The 21139-nt window shown below is 33.5% G+C and overlaps 2 protein-coding genes across 4 annotated transcripts; one reads left to right on the top strand and one right to left on the bottom strand.

The window, feature by feature from the left end:
- The first annotated feature begins 154 nt into the window (after positions 1 to 154).
- On the top strand, positions 155 to 18041 carry LOC123683950 (nose resistant to fluoxetine protein 6-like). 3 transcript variants are annotated; one of them, XM_045622963.1, is made up of 14 exons: positions 155 to 318; positions 405 to 551; positions 693 to 871; positions 2556 to 2782; positions 2974 to 3053; positions 3111 to 3301; positions 4483 to 4643; positions 5059 to 5224; positions 5692 to 5885; positions 5957 to 6089; positions 16651 to 16837; positions 16940 to 17082; positions 17630 to 17732; positions 17788 to 18041. In XM_045622963.1, exons 2-14 carry the CDS (start codon positions 476 to 478, stop codon positions 17805 to 17807), a joined length of 1860 nt encoding a protein of 619 aa, XP_045478919.1. In that variant the 5' UTR covers positions 155 to 318; positions 405 to 475; the 3' UTR covers positions 17808 to 18041. The 3 variants fall into 3 exon arrangements, with proteins under 3 accessions (XP_045478919.1, XP_045478918.1, XP_045478917.1); XM_045622962.1 differs by lacking the exon at positions 155 to 318 and having other exon boundaries at positions 331 to 551; positions 2974 to 3050; XM_045622961.1 differs by lacking the exon at positions 155 to 318 and having other exon boundaries at positions 331 to 551.
- Positions 18006 to 20867, bottom strand: LOC123683954. Its single transcript, XM_045622967.1, has 4 exons — positions 20715 to 20867; positions 20048 to 20183; positions 19515 to 19775; positions 18006 to 18256 (listed from the first exon to the last, which is right to left on the bottom strand). Exons 2-4 carry the CDS (start codon positions 20180 to 20182, stop codon positions 18173 to 18175), a joined length of 480 nt encoding a protein of 159 aa, XP_045478923.1. The 5' UTR covers position 20183; positions 20715 to 20867; the 3' UTR covers positions 18006 to 18172.
- Between the last annotated feature and the right edge of the window lie 272 nt (positions 20868 to 21139).

The following is a 21139-nucleotide window of genomic DNA, read 5'->3' as shown; positions in this document are numbered from 1 at the left end:
TGCGTTTTTATCTTTATACATCGATCATTTAGAATGTAGATTATATATTTCAAGGAATGATAATTTAGAATCCAGTTTAAAAAAATATTTCTCGAAAACTTTTCCATTTATGTACTTCACTATCTAAACCATTGATATACAGGTACATTGACATTGAATCTTGAATTGATGAACGTGATTTTCACTATTCCTCGTAAAATATTTCTATAATCGACACTTACAGAAAGGTGTCGACGACAGATAAATCTGTTTTGGGATATTTTCTTTCAATTGCGTGATAGTGAGAGATAGTCAAGAATAAAATAATAGGGAAACAAGGTATTGTAAACCTTCAGTTTTAAATTTTATTACATCAGCGATGTCAACCAAATCAACTTTCTATTTCTTCTTTTCTCTGTTTTTAGCCGTGAGAGGAGATTTCGAACATGCATTCAAAAATGAAATTTCGAGTGGAAGTTTTAATTCAACCCAAACGATGAGCCAATGTATTTCGGACCTGCAAAAAATGGGCCTTGACTTGAAGGATTTCAAATTGTCATGGGCTTGGAGAAGTAAGTTTATCCGATACTTTACAATAGAACTAATGTAGGCTGAATTAAATTGACAAGATTTTCAGTAAAATTGAGTTTCGAACTCATACAATATGATTTAAAAAGTTTAGGACTTTCTTAGATATAATTATATTTTCACAGTGTTGGATGCTACATCCAAGTTAAGATCCGGACTAGCTGTATTAAGTGATGATATTGGCCAGTTTGATGAGTGTATAAGTACTACTAGTGATGATGGTGATATAACTGGAAAATATTGCCTTGGGTCAATCTCCTTTGATGTGAAGGATGACAATTTTCAACTTTTGTATGATATGAAGGTTGGTTAATTTTAATATATTATATTTTTATTATGATATTCATTCAAGTGTTTGCTGCATGTGAAAACAGACATTCTAATATATGTTATTTAGTCTGATAGTTGACAATTCTTGAGGAATTCGCTCATTTATTTCACTATAAAGGTTGATATTTGAGTGAAAAGCCAATATTATCCTTCTGTAAACATCTTGAAATTTATTTTCAAAAATGCCACAAACCGTCATGGTTCCTTTGATGACGCAACAGCTGATTAACAGTGGCGTACCCAGACATAGGCATGGGGGGGATAAAGCGTTAGAAACGAAAATAAAAAAGTATATTATTCAACGAGCGGTAATGTAGGTCATAACTCACGCATATGAAGTGAGTTATGACTATTACCGCAAATTGAATACTATGCTTTATCTACGACTATATCAATAGATACTAAGAAACAAATACAGACTTAGATATAGACAGAAGGAACGAAAAGTGAACATTTGTGTTCGATCCCGAGTACAAGAGAAATGGAAACGGCTAGCTCGAATCCAGTAGAGAGTACAGAGATAGAACTTTATTGAAAAACCTTAATAGTTGCCTATAACAATGCACTAAAATATATCAAAAAACATTCCCTGTAAACGAGGACTTAATGTTCTTACTGCTACACCAATCTTGAAAATTTTTATAAACTCCTTTATATCTTTTTCGGGCAAGTAATTCTGTATGGTAACATTAGCTGTTTGTCTTGTGGAAATGAATATATATTATTTCATCTTCACTATCTGAATTAATCGTTTTCAGCAAAACATTCCCAATGATATTAACTAAATTTGAAAACTTAAAAATTATTAAAGTGACATTCCCTCGGACATTCCTCCCCTCAATAACAATAATGGAATGTTCCCTTTCGACAAATCGAATAGAAGCAGAGAAGTAGAGAAGCACAGATCCATCTTTTCCGATTTATTATAGTGAGTTATAGTAGTGAGTTATTATAACTCACGCTGTTTGTTAATAGATACTATTAATTGCTCAAAAGCAGTTGAATAATGAATATATAATTCAATAGGAGTAGATAAGTATCGGTTATTCGTTTCAGTTGTCTTTACTCTTTTGAATTAACATACACTTCTTGGGATAGATTTTCACCTATCGAATTTTCAGCTGTTGTATTCACAAGCGAAAAATTCGTCTGCCTCAATTTTCCTTCTTTTGAAGAAGGTTTCCAAAAGTTTGCTCACTCATAATAAGATTTTGATTAGTTTCGATATCATGCAACACACAGTTGAATCCGAATTATAATAAAGAATATAATAAAGAATTTCACATCACCCACCTCAAACTAATCAACAGAATATTCTCAACCTACTGACTTATCTTTGTGAGTGAAAATTTTAAGGCAGCAGGTGAGTAATGAAATCAAAAGTGTAGGCAAAGGGTTTCTTTGTGACAAAGGGATAATAAGATATAATATGATATTATTTATTTACTTTAGGGAGTTAACAAATTGGAGAAATTGCTATTAGGGGTGCAAGTAGAGTAGTTTAGAGTAGTTTGGAATTTTTTTTTTCAGGATCTCATTAATTTTAACGCGATTGTCTATCATCAATTTGGCATTTCTATCCCGTATGTAAATAATAAGTGTGCAGTCAACTAATTGATAAGATTTTTGAGTATAAGTGACAAATACTTCTCTTACAGCGACGACTGAAGAAGAATGCAGCGGCATTAGCTGGTAGTCCAACCTCAAACTATCAGTTAACATGGGCGGCTTGCCTTCCAAGCTCTTGTGGTGCAGAAACTTTCGAAATAGTTTTTAGTGAAATCTTTCGAAAGATTCAACCAGGATTGAAAGTTTCTTTCAGCGAAGAGAAGTGTGCAACGAAAAATGATGATAACAAGTTGACAACTGGAGCTATAATCACAATGTAAGTATATAGTCCAGTCATTTTAGTCAAAATTAGGTACCAATCTCGGAATTCGAAACAACCATAACTTGTATAAACTTATATTTTGAAATCCTGAAAGCTGTCTCAAAACCTACATATTATGGTTGGTGTTTGCACATTATTGCAAATATCTCATTTCCTATGACTTTTCTAATGCATATATTTTTCAGTGTAATTTTCTGCATCATATTTCTCATAATGCTACTCTCCACTGGATACGATATTTACTGCCAGAACTTTAGCAAAAGTAGTTACAGAAAATGATCTACTGTTGCCAGATTTCGAGAATAATTCTTATTTTTTTTAGAATCTCATCCGGTACTTTTAGCCTTTTCAATGTATACTAATTCGAAAAAACTATTTACTATGACCAAGAATAACAATCAGCTGGAATGTCTGAATGGTTTGAAATTTTATAGTATGCTATGGGTTTTACTTGGACACACTTATTCCATTGGAAAAGGTGCCCCTCTGTATAATTATTTGGACCTGGTAGCAGTGAGTAATTACCCCTTTATATACATAGGTATACAATTTTGCTTTCGCCGTTTTTTTTTTCCGAAAGAGGTTGGAAACTGGTTGTACATTTATTATTCAGTGTATTGTCCATCGCTGGCCACTACTTTCTCCCATCTTTCAGGAAGCGTACGAATCCCGCGTTGAAAGAACTGGTCATCTTTTGAAGCGATCCACGAATCAATCCATTTTTTTATTTCTTCATAAGACCAGGAGTGTTAGTCAGCCAAGCCGTGTGCCATTGATCGAAACAGGTGTTAGTCCGGGGGAGCAACCTCTGGAAAATACAGCGGTTGGAGTAGGACTTCCTATTTCAACGATTCCAATTATGTCTTGATCATTTTCGCAACATGGGGTCGAGCATTGTCATGCTGTAAATAACTTGATCATGTGTCACGTTGTATTGCGACCGTTTGTCTTTCAATGCTCGGCTCAAACGCATTGACTTCGATGACGATTGCCTGTGATTGTTCCAGTCGGTTTCACCAACTCATAATACACTACGCCGAGCTGGTCTCACCAAATACTGAGCATGACCTTGGAACGGTAAATATTCGTTTTTGCCGTCGACGTGGAAGCATGGCTGGGATATCCCCATGATCTAATGCCTCCAATTCTGCATCTTCGAAAACCTTCTCTCTTCCACCTGGTCTTCGACGTCTAAATCACCGTTCTTGAAGCGTTGAAACCACTCTCGGCACGTTCTTTCACTAATAGAAGCCTCACCTAGGTATTTGAGAGCATTCGATGAGCCTAAGCCGCAGATTTCTTCATATTAAAGCAGAAAATTAAAACCTTGACACGTGAGCTGACATGTTTAATCGAGAACTTAACTTAATATGCAGACACAAATCGACTAATATTTCGATGGAGTTATGTTGACAAATACCCAAGCTTATTGTATGACATCTATACGATCTATTTATTTCGACTACCACTTACCGCTACAGCCATCTATTGCAAAACAGCCGGAAGCAAAGTTGTACACCTAATATATTGAAATGATATCTACTGATTGTATTGGAAAATATCAAGTAATCAGAACAGTTCTATCTATGACTTCTATCCAGCATGCAATGGATGTGCAAATTAGGGAACTGATTTTAAGATTTCAAAGTCCTGTGGATACTATGATATGATACTCAATCACTCGAATTTTTCAGTGGGCAGACAATATTCATAGCATGATTTTAATTAGTGGCACACTATCTGTAGATACATTTTTTATTGTTGGTGGTGCTCTTGTCACTTACGTTTATATGCAGTCGATGGAAAAGGGAAAGAAATTCAATATCATAATTTACTATCTACATAGGTATATAAGGTAAGTTTTTGTGTATATGTGTGAAGTAATGAAAAGGATACCCCTCGCTAATGTAAGTATCTGAGGAACAGACATAAACTTTCATTGGTTAAATAAAAAAAGTATGATGCGGACATTTGAACAATTCCCTTTCCAACATGTGACTTTGAGTGAAGGGAGGTACAAGTAGGGGTGTACGAAATGATTCTATTATATGAAGATTATATAAATTTTGAGTAACTATTTTGAAAGAAACCTGAAAAATGAAAATTATAAGTAAATAAATTAAAATGATGTGTGCCTCAAGATTAATTTTGTGGCCCCCAAATGTTAGAAATAATCAATTAAAATAAAAACAGATATAATACTTTCAACTTTCATACATTTATAACAAGTGCTTCAAATAATTCCTTAAATTTTTTTGTCTTGATCCTAGGCTTACTCCCGCTTTAGCAGCTCTGGTACTAGTGGTGGCGACAGTGTACCCTTATCTAGGCAATGGTCCACATTGGAGTGATGTACGAGCCAATCAAAAAATGTGTCAGGATGTATGGTGGGCTACGATATTTTACTTCCAAAACTATTTAGGACAAAATGAAATAGTGAGCAATATTGTTTGATTCTAAATCTTTTCGTAACAAGTGATAACAGAGCAATTTATTCATGACCATCTGAAGATAGGATCTTCTGTAATAAACATTCAATCTAGTTGAATTTGTTATTTAGGGCAACTTTTTCGATATTCTGCTAGAGTTTTCTCTGGTTGTGGTGATGGGATACATTAAACTTTTTTTCGTTATTTTGCTTGAATTATCTGTGGTTCTGGTGAAAAAATCCACAGGAAATTTCATATGAAGTTTGTTATTTTATATCTACATGCTAGATCTCAATTTGATCGGATCTGGTGTCATTGAAATTTTTTCGGTATTTCTGGAGACTCGTAAAAAAATCACCTCACAAAGCTCAAAATATACCAATTTTTCAAATCAATAAAGATTTCAGGAGCTTTCTCTCCTTGCGTGTAGGCCTATTTCATACAAAATTATAGATAACATGAAATTGTTTGTAGTGTGCTGGTCACAGTTGGTATTTAGCTGTGGATATGCAGTTGTATTTACTATCACCTATCATTCTATATCTCTTGAGAAAATTCCCGAAACAGGCAATATCAGGATTGATAGCTGTTATAATAGGAATATGTGGAATGAACTTTGGCTTAGCTTGGAGCAACCATTACCATGCTATCCTAAGCAATTTATATGGGTGAGTCACACTGAGAACTATAGATCAAGTATATAGGTTATGTACGAATAATTAATACTAGAAATTTACAGGGACAATACAGAGTTTATGATGAAATTTTACATTAAAACTCATAATAGAGCTAACGTGTGGTTAACAGGTGTTCTTGTTGGCTATGTTATTCACCAAATAAAGCAGAAGAAACTGAATTTAAGAATGAATAAGGTGAGAAATATCGAACTTTTCAGCCAGATGACCGACACGTCTACGGTTGAAGTACTATATCCTTCTCATGGCTGCATGCCCTCAATAATAATAATAATAATAATAATAATCTTTATTTCTTATGTTAAATATACAGAGCGAGAGCATACAACAAAAGAAAACGTCAAAATAAATACATTCATTCAAAAAACTCAGAAATATAATAGCAATTCTTATCTAAAAGTAATGACTTAACCCTCTTCTTGAAAATAAATAAATTTGGAGAATTTTGTACTTCTACAGGTAACCTATTGAAAATTTTACAACCCATATACTGCAGATTTTTTTGATAATACGTAGTACTGTGATTTTTTGGTGCTAACAAAAATTTTCCTCTGGTATTATAACAATGTTTGATATCATTAACAAATAAATATCTATTCATGAACACATATTTACAAACTTCAAAAATGTAAATTCCTACTAAAGTGAGTATTTTTAAATCCTTGAAGGATGACCTACATGATTCTCGAAAAGGAATCCCAGCAATTATTCTTATTGCGTACTTTTGCAGTATGAATACTCTCCCAACATCAGTGGCACAACCCCAATTCAACACACCATATCTCAAGTGACAGTGAATGCTAGCAAAATAAATTGATCTCAATGTAGTATTGCTACAATACTTTTTCATGAATCTGAGTGAAAAACAACTATTACGGATTTTACCACACAAAAATTCTATGTGCTCTGTCCATCGACATCGAGAATCCATAACAACACCCAGAAGCTTTGTGTGTTGAACAAAATGAATCTCGCCATCAGCTATCGGAATTACATTGTCTATCACCCTTGGTACCCTCAATGAGAAATGTACCGCATGAGTTTTCGAACAATTGAGCAATAAATTATTCTTTTTTGACCATTCAAAAATATCATTGCAAGTATTTGCAACAGAGATTTTGACTTGTTCTATATAATAATAACTTCACGAATTCCATCTTTGAAGTATTTTGGAGCATTGGCATAGACCTAATATACGTGAGCTCAAAAAAAAGTTCAAAGCTGTTAAATCACAATATCTCGTTGGTCATTTGTTATTCCCTCTTCGAGAAATAACAGGGTCAGGAAACTTTTCTAGCGATATTGAGATTGTTTCGTTATTTGAGTAGCACGTAGTTGTAGTAAAGCGGATATTTGAAAATTATCGAAATTATTAGAATTATTATGCCGAGGAAATACGTTAAATTCAAAGAGTGATCGCGCCATATGTAAACTGATCTTATCTTAGCATAAGGATGTTTTGTTTTCCAATCAATGCTTTTCTTAGTTACCGTCTCCAGACGTCTCGACACTACGTTGGTGAAATCGATATATCTTTCACGGATAAGAAGAATACATTTAGATACGGGGAAATCTTGGCTTATCTGAGTTCAGTAAATACTTTTTGGTCACATTGACACAGCAGAAAATCCGTCCGGCTGTAGGCAAAATCGAAGTATGGTTCTTGCTGAGACTGCATAAAAATCTAGTTTGAACTGAGGTTGAAGGTCTGTTGGCGAAAAATGAAGAAGGATAAAAAATCTTTTAACCAATGATCTAATTGGCATGGTATCTTGTGGAATTGTTGGGGCGGTCTTAAGAGAAGTACGAGGTTACGATTTTTGTGGAGGAAAAGAAGAAGTTAGTATCGCTTAGGGTCTCTTATTGAGAGAGGTTGAGAATTAGAACGTCGGTCGCGAAACCAGACTTAGATTAAAACAATTTCTTTTGAAGATCAGAGTAATTTTTTTGAAAAGTTGAATCAAGAATAAAGGAAATTTAGTAGATGATAGAGAGTTAAAGGAATTTTAAGTTTTTTGGAAGAAGGAATTGTTTTAATTCTAAGAACGGTTGACATAGGTCAGAAACAGTAAAATAGGAATTTTTTGGGATAAAGTTAGAATTTGTTTTTTGAATCTCTTTGGAATAAATTAGGTTAGATCGGAGTTCGCGGATCGGGAGTGAAGTGTTATATAAGGAATTACACGTTTTCGAGTGAACAGTTTGAAAAAGAATTAAAAACTAGGTTTAGACAGGGCCTAAAATACTTACCTAGCATCGTGGGATAAGGGCAAGTTTTTGGCTATTTATTTTTTGGTTTATTTGTTGATGTTTGAATGTTTTTTTTTGAAAAATAAGTTCATTTGAGTAGTCCTGATTCTCCCAAATTCAAAGTTGATATATTGTTTCGTTTGTTTGAATAACAGATTATTTGAGACAATTTTTGTTTTATAAAATTTTGGCCGTTGAGTCAATATTTCAAGGGATATTGTAACTTTGGTTATTTTTTTTTTATTATATTTAGTTTTAAAATTAAAATCGATTTTCATTGACCCAATAAACTAATTCCTGTCCCTAGAGAAAGAAATTCAACTAATAAGACCTGTCCATTAAAGCGACAGGCCGGACTCACATAACATCTTAGTGAATTTACATAATTTATTAATTCTCCGAGACCTCTGGAAAACCGCTCTTCCAGGGGTTAAAAGAACATCTCAACCGGAGATAAGTGAACGATTGGTCAACATTCTCCGACCAACCCGTTCATGACAAATTGGTGACAGCTTAAGGGATATTAGTTGATTTTTATTTCTCTGGGATGATATGACAAATTGGTGATAGTTTAAGAGATAATTTTTTTTTGACTGGGATCGGATATTTTTCAAAAAGTTAAATTGTGGTAGTTGAAATTTTGAGGATTGATAATATTGAAGTATTAGAGTAAAGTTTGAGAAAGAAACTGTTGAATTGGGAGACTTTTGGATGAATAGACCTTGTACTCTTTGTGTATGATTAATATATTGGAATTTGAATTATTTTGAGCGTATTGTTGTTTTTATCAGGGGTGAAAACATTTAATTTTGTTGAGGTGGAGGAGTGTGTCGGATTCTGATTTTTTTATATTTAGGTATGTTATTTAGGAAGTTGGAGAAAATCAGCTGTTGGGCCTGAATTATACTTAGTTAATTTATTTCGTTGAACGTTAATTTTCTAAATCTATAAGTAGAAGTGAATAAATAATTTTCATAATTAATTAGAGGTATTTGTTTTGAGACATTTGTTTTAATTGAAGTGATTTTCTTTTAAGTAAGTTTTGGTTTATACTCTAATTTTCAAAATTTGAAAAAGAGTTTCAAGTAGACATTGAAGTCAGGTTTGTGCTAGTTTTGGAATTTACAGTTTTCGGTGTTAGAAAGAAATTTAGGGATTTTCAGGAAAAGGTCAGACAGTTGATCAACGTGGGATACCAAATATATAAGGGTGAAGGTAAAATATTGTATTGGTTGTATCATTTGTATTATTTTTTGATATTCAAATTTAATTAAAAAAAAAAAAAAAAAAAATGTCGATTACACCTCCTCTACCTGGTACTGTTAATAGCGCTACTTCAGTTAATGCGCCAGGCGGAAATCCACCTGTGAATCCGGCAATAGTAAATTTGCAACGTTATTCGCTAGGAATGATGTCGACTACCTTAGAAAATTTTTCAGGAAAAGAAGTTTTAAGATATTTTGATAAATTGGAACTAAGGGCAAAATTAGAAGGATGGAGTGAGGACGAAACCCTCACTCTATTGAAACTAAAGTTAGTAGGCGAAGCATACAGCTATTTTAAATCAGATATTACTTTAAATTCATTAACTTATGTAGAACTAAAATTGAGACTAATTGAAAAATTTACGTCGCAAAAATTACCGGGAGAATGTCAGTGGAATTTGAGTAGATGTATACAAAGACAAGATGAGGATGTATCTTCATTTTGTACCAGATTAAAAACCATTGGCGCAGAATTATTAAATGAAGATTTAGCCGGGGCAAAAGCGGATGAGGAAATAGGATTGCGAAAGAAAAATAAAGATTTGATTCTGAATCAGTTCAAAATAGGATTACGGAAAGACGTAATGAGGGAGATTGGAATATTGTTATTACGGGAAAAAGATTTAAATTTGGAAAAAGCGGAAGAATTGGTCATTTTGCATGAGACAACAAATAGAATGTTACAGGGAAGATTAGCTAATATGAAAATATCGACAATAAAATCAGAAGAAGTATGTCAGTTTTGTGAAAAGAAAGGTCATTCAGCGAAAGTATGTAGAAGTATTCGAATAAATCGGGAGAACGGAGGACAAAATTTTCAAAAAAGATGTTTTGCGTGTGGCAGATTAGGCCATCTTTCGAGAGATTGTAGGGATAATGATAAATCAAGGAAACAAATTCAAAGTGCTTGTTTTCAGTGTAATAAGTTGGGACATTGGGCGAGAGAATGTCCCGGAAATGCCCGAAAAGTTGAGCTTAGTAAACGACAAAATTTTAACAATGAAAATAGAAGAGATGAAAATGAAAATAGAAGTGTTGAAAATGAAAGTAAAAAGCCTCAAGGGGCTGAGGGAAGGGACCAGCGATATTCTTTTGGAAATAATTATTTTAATAGGTCAAAGAATAGTTCGTCAACGGGTGCGATCCCAAAACAAAAATTTTCACCTTTTCCTCAAAGAAAGAATTTAAACTCCAATGGCCAAAGTCCTTCCGCCGGGACGGAGGCTGCAAATATGTAAATAGGCAGAACGGATTGCGTTCGCCAAAAGGGCGGCTACCTAGTAGAGAATTTAGGGAACGTACAGTCATGGTCATTCCGGAAGTAAATTCGGCAAGAATGCATGACGTACCCCACTTGATTAGATTAAGTATCAACGGAAATATAGGTGTTTGTTTGATAGATACAGGGGCAGCGGTGTCTCTCGTAAAAAGGGGATTGATCTCAAGAGACGAGGTCAATGAATACGGCGTTGACTGCGAGTTAACAAGCGTATCAGGTGATTATGTACGTACCTGGGGTACGGCGAATATTGCGGTGAGTCCAATAGGAGAAAGATTGAGGATATATTGCACGGTCATATTAGTGGATGATGAAACATTAGGAAACGTTGATATAATACTAGGTAGGGATTTTCTTAAGGAAAATCAAGCGCATATTAAGTATGAACACGAACCATCGGTAATTATGTGGGGAAGAGAGTTTAAATTTCTGAATAAAGATTTGAATGAAGGTAGACATACGGAGGAGAAGAAAGAGGCAATACAAGTTAATCACTTCAGGGTAAGACAGGTTAGTTTGGAAAAACAAGGTGAAAGAGAGAAATTGCAGGTAAAGACGGAGGTCGGTACTCAAACGGAAAATTACGAGGAGAAAAGAAATTTGGCGATGAGAGATATAGGCATTCAAGTGGAAAATATAGCGGAATTTGAAACAAAGGGTTTTTCAAAACGAGAAGAGATTAATCAATCAGATAGCGATATTGAAGAAATAAGCGTTGACGAAACAATAGGGAGGACAGAAAGAGATAAGAAAAAAATTCGTGGAAAAGGAAAAATTTCGAAGCAAAATATTACAAGTACGAAATCTCGGGAATTAACTGAGCCAATAAAAAAGGTAAAATCTTATAGGGTTGAGAAATTTGACAAAAATACAGTGGATCCTCAATTTGACGTAGGGGAATTAGTTTATTTGAAAAAAATGTCGGCGAAACAGGGTATATCAAAAAAGTTAATGGAACCTTGGGTAGGACCTTGTAGGATTGTGGAATTGCTTGGTCCGATGACCTATAGAATTAGGAAATGTGGGGGTAGAGAGGAACAAGTCGTTCATGTAGATAGGTTAAAACCGTATACCGCGAGAAATCGAGAGTTTGGGATTGATATAGAAGAATCCGACGGTTCGGAGAAATTAGATACGGACGGTAGCGAGACTGAATCTGATGATGAACGGACTGAGATACGAAAATTTTCGCCGATGAGGATGATTATGAGGTTGAATCGAGCGCAATTTGAAAATGAGGAAATAGAGGAGGAAGAAATCCCTCTAGGTAGATCGACTAGAGTACGTCGCCCACCGGATCGATGGGGTTGGGACTAATAGATAACGGTACATACAGATAAATCCATTGTAATATAGATTATTCATATTTTGGTAAATTTTCGACATTTTGGATAGGTAATGGAAATTTTGGTGATTTTTTTTTATAGGTTTGACGAATTATGGAAAATTTGTTTTTTTTTTTTTTTGAGATTTTTGATAATTGCGTAAAATGATTGATAATGGATAATATTGGTAAAATTTGATTAATTTTATTTCAGATTAAGGAACTTGAGAAGTATAGCGAAGTGAAATCAGAATAAGTTTTTTTGGGATTTATGATAGTTTGATTCTCGAAATAGTTGAAGAGACATATAAGTAATTTGGGTATTATAAAATTATTTAAGGAATCAATTTATGGAATCAAGACACTTAAGGAGTAATGATGATAGTTTTTTTGAGTAGGTTTTGGAATTTCAATAAAAGTTTTGTATGAGGAAACATTAGTGGTTTTTTTCATTTTAGGATTTTATTGAGATGATTCTGAATACGAATATTTTGAGTTTAGGAAAAAGTTGACTCCAGGAAAAATGAATAAGGACTTTTTTAGTTTTGACAGTGAAAGGCTTGAAAAGACAATGAAGTAGATAAATAGTTTGATTTTGAACACAAAGAAAGAGGGAGAATAGGTATTTCGGATTATAACTACAGTTTCAGTTTTGGGAAACATTGTACTTAAATCATTCTAGAATTATGCGGAACTCAGGATATTTAGTAAGAACTAGTAGAAGTGAGGTATATAGAGAGTTGCCAATTTTACGTTGATTTATTTTGTTTTTGAATTCCATTTTTATAAATAGTGAAGAGTTAATAAATTGTAGGTTAGGTGTAGTGTAGGCTGTTCGGGAGATAAGATAATTTTTTTTTTGCAATTTTTGGATGATATAAAACCGAGTTTGCTTTCAATTTCGAAATTTTGACGGGTAACGTGGGACACAGGTCCCTCAGGGAATTGAGTCGACCCTGCCCAACGTGAGATTCTAGTGGCTCCTTCTTCCAAGGACGTCACTACCGGATATAGGGTCCCCATTTTGGGATATGGATGTCTCATTTTTTTTTTATGTTTTTTTTTATTATTATGTTATGCTTCAGAAAAAAAAGGAATTTTATAGAGTTTTATTCGATAATCAGAATAGATAATTTGAGATAATATAAAGGAGACATTCAACTCAAGGGTTTGACAGTAAAATATATGGATTTTTTTTGTGGTAAATTTAATGAACGTTTATGGTGGTTATGTTCATATAAGTAGTTGGTTTGAGTTTTTTTATTGATTACGAAATTTTAAGGGAGATATGATATCTAGTTAGAGCGAAATAATGCACAGATTATATTTTTTTTTGTAATATTTTATGAAAATTTGCGAATCGAAGAAGAAGTCTACAACGAAGGATGGAAGTAACTTCAGGAATATGGATGGATCGAATCCGAGTTAACGGAATAACCTTACTTCCAATTATGTGTGTTGATGTCCAAAACTGAAATGCTATCATGACGTCAGACAATACAGATCAATGTGGATTACAACTGAATATTACCTGAGAAGTGACGATCACCTTTTCGATAAACTGGTTAGAGAGTTGATCAATCAATGGGCTTTAGATAAAGAGGAGCTTTAGAGAAAAGCTGAGAAGAAGACGAGGAAGAAGATATGTTGACTGAAGAAGATTATATAAATGGAGGAAGAAGAAGATGGGATTACAATGGAACTGAGGATAAAGAAGATGCTCAGAGAATCCTGAATCTTGAAACCAAGATGTAAATGGTAGAAATATGCTGAATGAGTAGCAGCATAGTAGATGTCGTTGGACGACGAATATGTTTGATTTGGGAGAAATGGCTCCCTCACCGATAGTCGAGTATTTATGAATGGTATTCAACGTTGTATTTCGTATGATTAAATATGGCCTTGGAATCATACTACCGCCAGTCCTTATATGAAAGTTGTTATGTGGAAAATAAAGCTAGCCAGTCTATGAAGTATAAGTTCTATGAGAGAAATAAATCGTCAGCAAGAAGAAGAAGAGAAGATCACCGGAACCATGATGGATGTCGAAGTAAAAGGTTATTTCCGTGACGAAGATGAGATCCATGGAAGAAATACAGTACCATTCAACCAGACAACCTAAGAAAGCAGTAAAATGGAACCAGGAAGTGCCGCGATAGTGAAATTTTGAAATCCCGAAAAGTGAACAAACTCCATGCTGGAGTTAGTGAAGTGCATAAGAGAAAAATATTTCGAATTGATTTGATTGTTTTGATTTTTTTTTTTTTATTACATATTAGGATTTGGATTTTTCTTTTTCATTTTATTTGAGTAAATAATATTTGCTATGAATTATTGAATAATGTCGGAAAACATACCACCATAGACTTTAAGACCTTAGGGTAGGTAGAGATGATATAGTTTCTCTTTAAGGTTAGTTTTTGAAAAGTTTGGTTAATAGGTTTTTGTTTTATTTTGTATCTGTTAGTAAGCAGTTTGATATTGGATAATGATGAGTTTTTAGTTTAAGAATGAAAAATTTAAATTACTTTGAGTCAGTATCATTTTGATATAGGAGTTACAGTTATTGTGATTATTGGAGAGGAAGGACTATTAAATTAATAAGGATGAAAGTAAGGGAAAAGTTATGGCATCCGATGCCACAACTTTTTCGGATAAGGGTGTGATGTAGTAAAGCGGATATTTGAAAATTATCGAAATTATTAGAATTATTATGCCGAGGAAATACGTTAAATTCAAAGAGTGATCGCGCCATATGTAAACTGATCTTATCTTAGCATAAGGATGTTTTGTTTTCCAATCAATGCTTTTCTTAGTTACCGTCTCCAGACGTCTCGACACTACGTTGGTGAAATCGATATATCTTTCACGGATAAGAAGAATACATTTAGATACGGGGAAATCTTGGCTTATCTGAGTTCAGTAAATACTTTTTGGTCACATTGACACAGCAGAAAATCCGTCCGGCTGTAGGCAAAATCGAAGTATGGTTCTTGCTGAGACTGCATAAAAATCTAGTTTGAACTGAGGTTGAAGGTCTGTTGGCGAAAAATGAAGAAGGATAAAAAATCTTTTAACCAATGATCTAATTGGCATGGTATCTTGTGGAATTGTTGGGGCGGTCTTAAGAGAAGTACGAGGTTACGATTTTTGTGGAGGAAAAGAAGAAGTTAGTATCGCTTAGGGTCTCTTATTGAGAGAGGTTGAGAATTAGAACGTCGGTCGCGAAACCAGACTTAGATTAAAACAATTTCTTTTGAAGATCAGAGTAATTTTTTTGAAAAGTTGAATCAAGAATAAAGGAAATTTAGTAGATGATAGAGAGTTAAAGGAATTTTAAGTTTTTTGGAAGAAGGAATTGTTTTAATTCTAAGAACGGTTGACATAGGTCAGAAACAGTAAAATAGGAATTTTTTGGGATAAAGTTAGAATTTGTTATTTGAATCTCTTTGGAATAAATTAGGTTAGATCGGAGTTCGCGGATCGGGAGTGAAGTGTTATATAAGGAATTACACGTTTTCGAGTGAACAGTTTGAAAAAGAATTAAAAACTAGGTTTAGACAGGGCCTAAAATACTTACCTAGCATCGTGGGATAAGGGCAAGTTTTTGGCTATTTATTTTTTGGTTTATTTGTTGATGTTTGAATGTTTTTTTTTTGAAAAATAAGTTCATTTGAGTAGTCCTGATTCTCCCAAATTCAAAGTTGATATATTGTTTCGTTTGTTTGAATAACAGATTATTTGAGACAATTTTTGTTTTATAAAATTTTGGCCGTTGAGTCAATATTTCAAGGGATATTGTAACTTTGGTTATTTTTTTTTTTATTATATTTAGTTTTAAAATTAAAATCGATTTTCATTGACCCAATAAACTAATTCCTGTCCCTAGAGAAAGAAATTCAACTAATAAGACCTGTCCATTAAAGCGACAGGCCGGACTCACATAACATCTTAGTGAATTTACATAATTTATTAATTCTCCGAGACCTCTGGAAAACCGCTCTTCCAGGGGTTAAAAGAACATCTCAACCGGAGATAAGTGAACGATTGGTCAACATTCTCCGACCAACCCGTTCATGACATAGTGGCGTCTTGTTGAAAGTAAACGTCTTAAGACAAAAGGATTCATGCAAAATACGGTGTAATTTCATTTGTGGCATGCCTAATTTCCAAGATCGAGGAGGCATCGAAAACCTGGGTTTTTGTCAACACTACTGGCTACAGTAGCAATGTTCTCAGTTGTTCTTGAGCGACGCCCACAGTTCCGATTCTTTACATCATTAACTTGTCCCTACAGCTCAAAATTTTCTACCAGATTCACTATTTCCGATAGAGAAGTTGCTTCACAACGACCCGAAAGTGCTTTGGTGTTGCGAATTGGGTCTTCAAAATTTTATTGCGTTGTTGAAGCTGGTATCATTCCATCTTTAGTAATGGCTAGTAACAGCTGTCTGGATAGCGGGCTATTCAAAATGAAATATTTTGTTGGAAAACCCTTTATATTCGATGAAGTAAGGATACGGACATAGATTTTCTGTAGTTTTCGTTTTGATAATATTCTAAAAGAATCGAGAAATAACCTCAATCATTTGTTTGATCTCAATACTAATATCCTTTCAGATCATTATTTTCGCTATATGGGTAGTAACCTTGGTTTCATTGCTAATATGTATTTTTATCGGGCATGGTTCTTTGAGAACTAAAGAATATCAACAATGGGGAAATAGTTTACATATAGCACTCATAAGACAATATTGGGCTATGGGAATAAGCTGGATTATGGTCGCTTGTATTTCTGGATATGGAGGTATGATGAATTCTAAAATTTCGGTACATTACTTTATTAAAAATGACATAAATTTATACTACTCATACTCTCTCATTTTTATTTATGATGATTATATTACAGGACCAGTTAACTGGTTTTTGTCATTACCAATATACCAGGTGTTGAATAGATTTACCTACAGTGTTTATATAGTACACTATATGATCATCACGCTATGGTTCGCTTCAATGAAGAGTCCAATTTATTTTAGTGACTGGATGATGGTAAGGTTTCAGAGTATAAGATGTTTCTATTAAGATGGTGATGACTAAGGGTGTGAACCTATTGGTGATTTTCTTTGTACCTAAGGTCTAAACCTCTTCACTTTTAGCAACAAGCTGCTGAATTTTCAAGAAAGAAACAATTTTGTATCAACTTAAACCGCGTTATAGATACTTTCTTTGAATTTGACACACAATTTACGAGTATCAAATGCGTGTGAAATTGATGTGAGATATTATATTTTACAATTTTTCAACCTCTGACATATGTCTCGAAATTTCAGAAGAAATATTATACCTATACATATACGTCATTGCTTTTTTTAAAATAAAATGATATTTGAAATCCTCAATCATTTAAGGACAAATTTTATATCTTGGAGATTGCCTACGAACTGTTTCCGATAAAAAAATGAAAATAGAAACAAGCAGGAGCTTTAAAATGTTCGTTCATTAATACGGCTTTGGAGACCACCTAACTGAATATAGCAGATGCAGAAACTCAAAGTAAAAAAAAATTTGTATTTATTTTATTTATTATTTTTTTTAGGGGTATTTCTTCTGGGGAAACCTCTGTTTCACTTCTATTGTCTCCTACTTTTGGGTCTTGGCGTTTGAGTCACCGATAATAATTCTTGAGAAAATTTTTTTGAGTGAGGATAATTGCCTGCAGATCAGTATTTGATTGAATTAATATTTTATTTTTAGTGCCATTGATGAAGTCGTGAGAACTGTAGGAGATTCAAATTGGAAGTGATTTACCTTAACTAAGTATTACTTTTTGAATTTTTTTGTTATTAATTATGATCCTTAACCACTTTAAAATCTTTGGGAATATCTTTGATTGAAAAAATCAATAGCTGTCATAATTAGAAGGAAGTTATTCAAAAAATAATCATTTGTAATGTGAAACAAAAACAACAACATTTATAAAAATAAAATAAAAATCATTTTTATTTCAAGTAATCGCACTGTCTTGAACCTTATCCTAATCTAGCTATTCAAATCACTGGATAACTATAAACATAACACATCACTTAATGTAAAAATATTCATTAATTTGAACAAACTGATTCCAAATTTTTCGTCTTTTTCAAAGGCCAACTAATTTTCCACCAATGGCATTGAGGTTTGCTGTAATCTGTTTGCCAATCTGCTTTGCTTTTTCCATGGGAATCTGAAAAATATTTATTGCTTGAATGAAGTAGCTAATTGAAAAAAAAAATGATTCTATTTGTGAGGAATGAGGAATGAATCACTAAATACCAATTTTGATTTAGAATAAATTACTCTACAGTCCTTCAAAAAGCCAATATTAGGGAAGATATATTAGGGAATCTATCGATTCTTTCGAAAATATTCCAAGTCCGAGAACTGAAGAAATCGGTGTACAAACCTAGGATTACCAAAGCCACATCCCCAAGGGATCCGTAGAAAAGCTTTGCTAACGGTCGAATGGAAAACAGCCTGAATGTCCATAAAACTCAGCATTTCAGGGCGAATAATTCAATGGAGTTCAGACCAGTCTATGAGAAACTACATCTACAACATATGTGCAACACTTGCACCGACAACGGAAAGATTAAATCTTTTCACATCTGTTCTCGAGACCGGCGAAAAGTACCTGCAACGACCCAAGGGGCCAGCGCCCTTTAAAATCGATAAGACCTAAATATCATCTTCTTCACACATTTTTAGTGGGTTGGAAATAAATTGAATAAGTGTTTTTACCCGATCTTTTATTTCCCTAATTTTTCCTTGGCCGTGAACTACTTTAGTCATAATATAAGGACACAACCCACAATATAAAGGGGAATTTGAATTTGTCAAGATGCAGAGAGGTCCGTATAACTGGACATGGAAAAAAGCAACAACGAAAATGGTAAAAGTAGTGCAAAGAATATACAAGGAACAAGTTTGACGACACGGAATATTGAATCAGGTGTACCACAAAGTGCTGCAATAGATCCCCTAATTTTTTATATTTTCTCAGATTTTACAGAGTTTTCTTGATAAAATTTTGAGACATGCCATAAGAGCTTCATGGTATGTCAGCAACCAAAATAAGAGGCAATAGAAAAATAGAAACCATAGAAGGATATATTGGGGAAACAGACAGAAAGTCTTTTGGAAGGGATAAGGGATCATTCAGGAAAACTGAGAAGAGAAAAGGATACTGCTGAACAAGATGGACGCAAAGAGCAGTTGAAAACTCCTACGATGCAAGCTAAGCTTAGGTAGCCCGAAATTAACTGTAGAAATAAGTGGTAAAAAAAATAACAAGAGGCATAATAAAGAAGTTTAGATCCTCTAAAACCAAAAAAGGATCTATGTGTATGTATTTCTTAGAATCCTTGAAAATATTGTACCTACATAAATTGGGAAAATCGTATGGAAGAACATAAGGTAGTGTAAAAATGTGATTATATTCTTACTTCAAACAGGGCATTAAGGAAGTTCGAAAAGCTTTCGTAACCATTGACAAGCACCCTTCCAACAGATTTGAATTTTTCACCATCATTTCCATACTTATCCTCTTCACTTATGGTGTCAACTACTGGTTTGGGGTTGTAGATATTGGCAACTGCTTGTTGAAGGTTGGTGTATTTCGAATCAACCTGACTTAATAGTGTCTCTTGTTCTAAGACAGCTCTTGTCCTGCCAGAGTTGGGAAACCCGGGTAAAACAGTGAATGCCTATCAGAATGGAAAATTATGAAATTATACCATTTATACAGAGTTAGAACTAGAAATTTTAGATAGAATCTTTTGAAATTAGTTGAGAAAAATAATGAACCAAGAAAATGAACTATTGATGTAAACAAACTGAATTATAGATTATGCACAAACTCAGCGTTAAGTTCGAGGACCGAGCTAACTTAGCAAGAAAAACAATTTTGACAGTACCTTTAATTTTTTAATGGAATCGTCTCTTGATTTAATTTACTTTTTATTATAGTTTCACTTACCTTTGGACTAATTGTAGGTATCTGAATATTCTTAGCAACATGATTCAGATTTATATCGACATCACCTGATATACTTCCTATTGGCAAGCTTTTGGCACATAAAGCAGAGGCAAAGAATATTAATAAGTGCTTCATTCTGCAATTGAAAAACAAACAACGGAGAATATAAAAGTTACGAATAAAAAGATTTTCGTAGTCCCAAAAATGAAGAAACAATAATTTTTACCTATAGGTACGTTAGGCATGTTGAATGGTTTTACGGAAGATGAGGGTAATCACATAATAAATATTTGAATGAATAAAGTTGAATAATATAGAATTGATAGCTCATCATTCAAACTCATAATTAAGAGAGTTGATGTTCTATTGAGAAACTTTATGGAACTTTAGAATTTGAGTACTCAATTAAAATTCAGAATGACAACACTGTCTTTGTTTGTACCCAAAGAGTTCTCCTAAATTCAGAGTATCAAGTTATTTTATAGATTCCATTGAGCTATTGAGCAATTTAACAATTATCAACGTCTATACATAAATATAATTTCAACATTCAAATGACTCAATGAAATCTTAACACAAACTATATTTTATTGATATGACAGATGCGTATATTTTCTGAGATTCAGATAGATATAAAATAATGAGGTATGTTTGCATCAAAACTTACTTCAGATGACTAGAATATCACTCTTCATAAAGGTTTATGTCATACTAACATTGAACACACACATGCTATGCCGTTCAAGAACTGAAGACAGGCGGTCCATTGAGTAACTCTTGGTTATTCCATCGCGTTATTCGTAAAAACTTTCACTTTCCTAATAACTCTCAATGAAATAGGTGCTGGCTGGCGAACGATGAATATTGATGAAGTTTAATGACACCTTTTAAATAAATAATTAATTTGAAATTAACGATAAGAACATTGCATGCAGGAAAAAATAGGATCGAATAGTACATGTCGTAATATTCGTAATGGCTTATTATGTTCGGAAAATTCCCTAAGAAAAAAAATGGTAAGTGCGACTTCATTTGATAAGGCTCATTATTAGAAAAGTTTTGAAGATGATAGTATAGAACAACACTAAATAG

The sequence above is a fragment of the Harmonia axyridis genome, chromosome 7 (assembly GCF_914767665.1).
Source record: "Harmonia axyridis chromosome 7, icHarAxyr1.1, whole genome shotgun sequence".
Taxonomy (NCBI): Eukaryota; Metazoa; Arthropoda; class Insecta; order Coleoptera; family Coccinellidae; genus Harmonia; species Harmonia axyridis.
This window is presented reverse-complemented; position numbering and strand designations above follow the sequence as displayed.

What these genes read in the sequence shown, in the direction of transcription:
- LOC123683950 (XM_045622961.1), top strand. Translation starts at nt 359, where the DNA reads ATGTCAACCAAATCAACTTTCTATTTCTTCTTTTCTCTGTTTTTAGCC. An exon ending in TTGTATTTCTGGATATGGAG is followed by an intron (nt 16,838 to 16,939) that starts GTATGATGAATT and finishes ATTATATTACAG; the next exon opens with GACCAGTTAACTGGTTTTTG. An exon ending in TCTTGAGAAAATTTTTTTGA is followed by an intron (nt 17,733 to 17,787) that starts GTGAGGATAATT and finishes TTTTATTTTTAG; the next exon opens with TGCCATTGATGAAGTCGTGA.
- LOC123683954 (XM_045622967.1), bottom strand. Translation starts at nt 20,182, where the DNA reads ATGAAGCACTTATTAATATTCTTTGCCTCTGCTTTATGTGCCAAAAGC. An exon ending in TACCTACAATTAGTCCAAAG is followed by an intron (nt 19,776 to 20,047) that starts GTAAGTGAAACT and finishes CCATTCTGATAG; the next exon opens with GCATTCACTGTTTTACCCGG. An exon ending in TCCTTAATGCCCTGTTTGAA is followed by an intron (nt 18,257 to 19,514) that starts GTAAGAATATAA and finishes AATATTTTTCAG; the next exon opens with ATTCCCATGGAAAAAGCAAA.